The sequence below is a fragment of the Triticum aestivum genome, chromosome 7B (genome assembly GCF_018294505.1).
Source record: "Triticum aestivum cultivar Chinese Spring chromosome 7B, IWGSC CS RefSeq v2.1, whole genome shotgun sequence".
Lineage (NCBI taxonomy): Eukaryota > Viridiplantae > Streptophyta > Magnoliopsida > Poales > Poaceae > Triticum > Triticum aestivum.
This window is the reverse complement of record NC_057813.1, coordinates 444,256,236-444,262,907: the sequence shown is the minus strand read 5'-3', so window position 1 is coordinate 444,262,907 and position 6,672 is coordinate 444,256,236. Positions and strand designations below refer to the sequence as shown.

General features: G+C 52.5%; 1 protein-coding gene across 1 annotated transcript; it reads right to left on the bottom strand.

Annotated features, from left to right (window-relative positions):
- Nucleotides 1-528: 528 nt before the first annotated feature.
- On the bottom strand, nt 529-4,124 carry LOC123157117 (GDSL esterase/lipase At5g45910). The gene is made up of 5 exons (XM_044575365.1): nt 3,779-4,124; nt 2,901-3,116; nt 2,667-2,815; nt 1,163-1,439; nt 529-1,049 (listed from the first exon to the last, which is right to left on the bottom strand). The coding sequence occupies exons 1-5, from the start codon at nt 4,026-4,028 to the stop codon at nt 832-834; spliced, it is 1,110 nt and encodes a 369-aa protein (XP_044431300.1). The 5' UTR covers nt 4,029-4,124; the 3' UTR covers nt 529-831.
- Nucleotides 4,125-6,672: the final 2,548 nt, after the last annotated feature.

Below are 6,672 nucleotides of genomic sequence, written 5' to 3'. Positions count from 1 at the left end.
AGAGTACGCCAAAAGTTCATGGATGAAAAGTATATTTTTTTTAATATATTTTTATTTTGTTGGAGAAAGAGTTGGTAACAAACAACTGAAAAATAGATTTGTGTTTTAAAGATCAGGTTGATGGCTTCACTAAGACATTGCCCACAAGAAGTTTACAATAATTCAAGCGTAAGTTCATCCTGGCAAAGTTGTGATTAAGGGAGGATCTCAGGACATATCAACATATCAACATTGCCCACACACCAATATCGTACATATCAACATATGGCTTCCAGAAGGTTTATCACGTGCTAATGGATCTCAGGATGTTGCCTAGCTGGTTCGGTTTCAATTGTACTCCGTAGATATCTCTCTCGGATCTTTCTTGTGCGTACGCGGCCCTTCCAACGAGGGTAAGACGCTTAATTCTGTATGTGCATCATGCAGAGAGTCATTACAGCCATACATTGTTCCGTGCAAATGGAGGCCACGAGGGAAAACAGCAGTACAGGCAAAGCGCGCGGTTCAGGAAGCGCAGATGCACAATTATGATCCTCTTGTCTCCATAATATTTAATAATTTATTCTTATGCAAGTCTTGGTAAATGAATAAGAATCAGGTCGCATGTCATACAAGGTACGTACATGTGTACTACTAGAGCTTTTCAGTTGGAAGAACATATCTATACCGGCACGGTTTATACAGCCTCTCAACGAACAGACTAAGCAATTTTACTCATCATAACTTAAATATCTTCAGCGCTCTGCATATCCGTCGATCCCTCCATCATCACCAGCAGCTGCGGCGGCGGCGGCGGCGACATTACATACACATGGCTAACCATCTGGATTCTCACTTCATGATCGGTGGAGAGGCGTAGGGGCCATTCAGCCAGCCGTTGGCGACCATGCGGTAGGCGGCCTCGGTCATGTGGATGCCGTCCCAGCTCACGTACGCCGACGGGTTGGAGCACACGCTCGCGCCCGCCTCGCCGCACTTCTTCTTCAGGTTGAAGTTGTAGGCGCCCGACCCTCCGGCGCCGCAGCACGCCTGCAATGCCGTGCTGAAACCTGCCATGGCCGTCAGGTTCTTCAGTTAGATCACGCCACATACCGAACACATTAGATCGGTCTTGTCATGAATAAACTATGATGCGTGCGACTTTGGATCCATCTTCACATACCGAATTTTCCGGGGCTGACGACAAATTGCATTGCAGCTTTGAAGTAATCGCCGTACATGATTTTCGTCTTTGGGTACTTCTTCTGAAGCTGGTCAAGCTGCTGCTTCAGCTCTCTGTTGTGGTGGAAGGCCAGGCGGTTGTATCTCCGGAGGCACCCGGTGCGCGCGTTGTAGTCCGACTTCTTGCTGCTGTTGTAGAGAGTCAGGTACAATGGGAAGCATCCGATCGGAAGAATTCCAGGCACCAACAGGTCTGTCGCGCCAAGCTCGATCAATTTCTGAAATAAAACCAAAAAAAATGAGCATAAGACCATCAAAATTCCCATATGCTAATGCACTTTTGGGTTTGCATTCACGAAATGAGCAAAACCACTTAAAGTACTCCCTCCGTCCCATAACAGTTCAGCAGAGAAGTACTAATAAGCTACAGTAATGCAACACTGACAGTGCCATAATCTTTGAAGATCTGTTGACACTCACTGAAGTGTGTGCAAACTAAACTAACCAATTTTATAGTGTCATGTCATGTGACAGCCGTTTCATGATGGCCATGCACAAAACAGATGATTCCTCATCTTCTTTACCAGCCAGCCATACCTTTTCCATGCCCATTCTCTTCATTGTGCAATCATGTCAGATTGACACGAATTCCCTATCGGGACATCACATGGGCCGCTACACTAAGCAACAATCTGATGTACTGTGGAGCAACTCTATTCGGGGACCAAAGTACAGACCCCATGGCATCACGAATATGTATCTGGTGTGATTTACGCCGGCGAAAAAAAAAATCCCTTTTTCCAAACCAGTATAACAATAGCAGTTTCATGTTAATCGCCTAGTCAGAAGATTCTCTACTGGTGAGAAAGATACCAAAAGTGTCACATGGCACCGCCCCTATTTTAATGTCTGCAAATGTTGGTAACCCTGTAAACATCATACTGAGATCCCTAGATCCAATCCAATCAAATGTGTATTGGCCCTATCAGTCTATCACTCGTCTACCACCACACCACACCACAGTGCAGCCACCCCCCATGAGCTTAGGTAGTGACACTGTGCCTACCTACTAACTAAACTACTACCCGGAAAAAAATGTAAGACGTTTTTTAGGCTAAACTAGCCTACAAAAACGTCATATATTTTGGTACCGAGGGAGTAGAACCGAAATTCATAGGGTCTCAAGGCAATTCCAGAGCACGGGCCCGAATCCGTGCGCCTTGATCATCTCCACACCGGTTTTTCTGCCGCTCATGCGTTTGTCATGCATTCCACCTTGACCTTGCCAGCAAACATCCAGGTATGACAGATGTTTGCTTGCCCGAAATTTGCACCCATGACACACTTGCATGATCCCCTGGAATCTCCAAGTACGTTGCACACTTGCGCTGCTTTTATACTTTTTGCCATGTGTGTGTGTGCATCCCGTTGGATTTTCTACGGTTGCTATATGATGCAATGCAAAGGTCACCCTACTCTTACATTTCTACTCTTGGGTTTCATACCTCGACGCCGTTGGCGATGGCTTTGGCGACCAGCGGCACGTAGGTCTTCACATCGGAGAAGGCGACGCCGGAGAAGAGAGGAGCGTTGTAGTCGTTCCCCCCAAACTCTCCCACCACAAACAGGGACTTGCTGAAGTAGTCCCTGCACTCTGCAGTCAGCACAACAAAATGAAAATCTCAACTTGAGTCCACTGTATCACATTTCGATAAGGGTTAAGAGACTCGGTGCCGGACCTTTCTCCGATTTGCAAAGCGACGGCTTCATCTTCTGGAGCCAGCCGATCTGGGTGTTGATGGAGCCGGTGTTCCAAATGCGCTGGTCGATGCCATGCGCCTTGAAGAAGGAGTACTCCAGCGCCGTGGCGCCGGTGATGGCGAAGTTGGCCCCCTTCTTGAAGCCCTTGCCATGCGCCTGGGACGCTGGCGGCAGGGGCAGCCCGAAATGCTCGGCTGCAAATAGATGAAAGATCCCCATCAACAAAAAGAAAAATTTACACGGCATACATAGGGATTCACAGTCTAGCAATGCAATGGCGTAGTCAATCGGTTGCAGCAGTAAAAAAAAATCCTGTCTGCTTTATATCTTTACAGAGGGAAAAGAAAAAGGAGCTTTAATTCGAATCAATCCTTTGCTCTGGCAGAATGGAGGCAGCAATAATTTTCACTGTTGCAAAGCAGCAGCTCTTTTTACCAGCTTATTTTACCACTCGATTCTATCTTCTTTTCTGAAAGGAGAACTCTGGCCTTTTTATTATTCTACCTGATTAGCTTTGCATCACAAGAAATTTTTTGAACACTCTAGCTGGTTGAGTAGGAGCAGCCCACTAAACATGAGACGCTGGTTGAGTAGGAGCAGCACACCAAACAAGAGTCAATTTCATCATGACCAAGGTCAGAGCATGGTCAAACACTCCAGCAGGCGAAAAACAGAGACATTTCTATGGGATATCGCAACGCAAAGCCCATAAAATAAGCACTGCAGCAAAAGAAGAAGAGGAGAGGAAAAGGACGGCGCGGTGAGAAGCTAGGACTAGGATGGAAAGGATGCCATCCGTCTATCCATCCGGGACGGCGCAGGCGGCGAGAGAGGGAGAGGAGAGGATGGTGCGTACCGAGGAAGTCGACGACGACGCGGCCGTTGGAGCAGCGGCCGGTGGGGCGGCCGAAGAAGGTCATGCCGTAGGGCGCGCGCGCGGTGGTGAGGGACTTGGGGATGCCGTCGACGATGAGGTTGCCGGCGTCGGAGAGCGAGTCCCCGAAGCTGAAGACGGCCTGGTACGACTTCTTGGCGTGCCTGGCGTCGGCGCCGCCCGCGAGGCACAGCGCGGCGACGAGGACGAGAAGCAGGCCCCGATGCTCCATTGCTGCTCTGGCTGCTGTGGGTGCGGGTGTCGGCGGGCGACGCGCATGTGCTGCGGGAGAGAGAGAGAGGGGGAAAGATGGGATCCTTTACTTGTGTGGCGCCTGCTTTATAACTGCTGAGCAGCGTCACTGCGGGGAAGTGAGGTGAGGTGAGGTGGAGTGAAGTGTGAGCCGCTGCCGCTGCCGCTGGCCTGTTGCGGGGTGCGCGGGTGGCACTGTTGGGCATGACCGACCACCGGATGATGCGAGCTCTCGCGCGGTCCAACTGATTTAACCATAACCAACCGCGCCATACAGTACCGCAACCCAAAAAAACGCGGCAAATCCTGCTCAATGTGCATCCGTGCAGGTGCAGGCCTCGTCTCTCATGCATCATGCCAAATGTGCAGGACCAAGTTACGCGCCATGAATTACTCCTATCCTACTCTACTTGCCAGTCTGAGATGAACAGAGACGGTAGTAGTTGTAGCGGACACTGCTGAGAAGTGGACTTTCTTTACTTGGGCTACCACCACCGTAAAGACGGGTGCTCGTACCAACCAAAGTAACTCCACCATAACTCTCCCCCCCTGCAGCCCGGGACCCGGTACTGACGAGTTTTTCTTCATTCCTGGTGTTGATCATAGGTTCACAGGCCATAATGAGATGCCACTACCCTATCCTTCGCTCCCTGTGGCTGTGATCCTCCACCATTCCACCATAATTAACCGGATCTGTGCGCAGGCAGGTGTCCAAGCTCGCTCACACGGGCACGGCTCTTCACGTTCGGGGGAAAATGGAGCTCCCATCCATGTCGTCTTTTTTATTTTTTCGACAGCACCGATCCCTGTCGTCGTCTTAATAGCATCCAGGTTCCCTTCCGCGCCCGTTTCTTGTTGAACTGCCCATTAATTGGCTTTCGACTCGGCGCCCTCGTGGTTTCCCTGAATTGCGGAGGCTTTGTCGTCTTTGCCCCTGTGTCCGCTGTCCAGTGTCTGCGCATGGTAATAACATACGTTTCGGTGATTCCTGACTCGCGGCCTCCGCCGTCCGATCGGCTTGGACCTGATTCCGGCCGTTCGATTGGAACATGCATCCAAAAATAAGCTTTCATGCGTGCCTCATTAGTTTTTAAATGCCGTTTATAGTTGGCTTATGACACTCCATCCTCGCCGTGACGCCAACGACACTTTGGTCCAACCAGGTCTGCACTCAGCACCCAAATCTCACAGAGCGAGTGAGTGATCTATCAGAGCAAGTCGGCACATGCATGTCCGATGCATTTGTCACTACGGGTAACGAACGTCTTCTACAGTTATGAGGTAATAGCACCCCACGTCCTTGTACTTGCACAACATGTGATGGTTTAGAGCATCTTCAGCCGTTGGCCCCTCAGGAGGCGCTAAAAACCGCCCCCTGGGGCGCACCGGCGCTAAACCGCGCGCTGGGGGCTTGACCCCCCCCCCCCTCCCCCAGTCGCGGCACCCACGTTTTTTTGAAAATTTTAATTATGGCACAAACACGGCGCAAATTCAACCAAACTTCGGCGAGTTCGTTTAGATTTAAACATATTTTATAAAAAAGAAAAAAAACTACTAGGCTGCTCCTCGCCGTCTCCCTTGCCGCTCCTCGCCGCCCGCCGCCCTTGCAGTTCTACATGCCGAGGAGGCTGTAGAACCGCATGTAGTCGCCGCCGTTCGTGGCCTCGAGCTGTTCGGCGTGGCGGCGGCGGAAGTATGGCTCCCAGAGCGGGCCGTCGGGGACATACCGCGGTCCTTCCCTCGCCGCCCGCGGCAGGGAGGCGCGGATACGCTCGATCTCCGCACGGCGCGCCGCCCCGGTGGGCGGTGGTGGCACAGGGACGCCGCGGCGCTGATTCTCCACGCCCCGGGCACCCGCATGTCCGGCGGGACCGGGTACTCGACCTCGAAGAGGAGCCGAGCTTCGTCCTCGTGAAGATGGCGGCGGCTGAAGCCGTTCGCCGCCGCGCAGTCGCCTGGGAAGCGCTCGGCCATGCTTTCAACTTGAGACGGCGAGAGGAGAGGGAGGAAGGGGGAGAAATGGCGCGTCAGCGGTGGAGGCTCTGTGCGTGTCTCCGGCGCGCTGGGGGGTCGGCTTATATAGGCGGAGGCGCCGCGTACGCGTGGCGGGCGAGGGGACGCGCATCGTCCGGTCTTCACTGCGCCGCCCGTGAGGCAACAATGGAGGCTGACCGGAGCGGCAGCGCGCGACAGCTTTGGCATTGATTCGCCGCGAGAAACGAGGCGATGAGGACGACGAAGCAGCGAGAAGAGAGACGAGTCGCTGGCAAGGAGGGCTCGCGGCTCTTTCATGCCAAAAACGATTCGCCCGGCGCCCCCAACTGCCCCCAGCGCGCCGGGTTCGGTTGGGTCCGCCGGCACCAATTTCGGCCCGTGCCGGCGAAAACTGGGCCCTTGGGGGCGCGACTGGGCCGATTTTTTGGCGTCGACGGCCGAAAAGTCGCCTGGGGGGCCTTGTTGGGGGCGCGGCTGGAGATGCTCTTAGTCCTTGTAGTTGCAAAGCAGATTATTTAATCCTTGAACTTGTCATGAAGGTGCAATTTTAGTTCAAGACCAATCACAGCTCGCCAACTAAATGACAAGTGGACTGGATGGTCAGCGCGCGGTATTTTGCACTTAGCCCC

Excerpts from the sequence above, each read along its gene's own strand:
- LOC123157117 (XM_044575365.1), bottom strand. The coding sequence starts at position 4,028 with ATGGAGCATCGGGGCCTGCTTCTCGTCCTCGTCGCCGCGCTGTGCCTC. Across the intron at positions 3,117-3,778 it reads CGTCGTCGTCGACTTCCTCG|CCGAGCATTTCGGGCTGCCC; the intron begins GTACGCACCATC and ends ATCTATTTGCAG. Across the intron at positions 1,050-1,162 it reads CGTCAGCCCCGGAAAATTCG|GTTTCAGCACGGCATTGCAG; the intron begins GTATGTGAAGAT and ends CGGCCATGGCAG.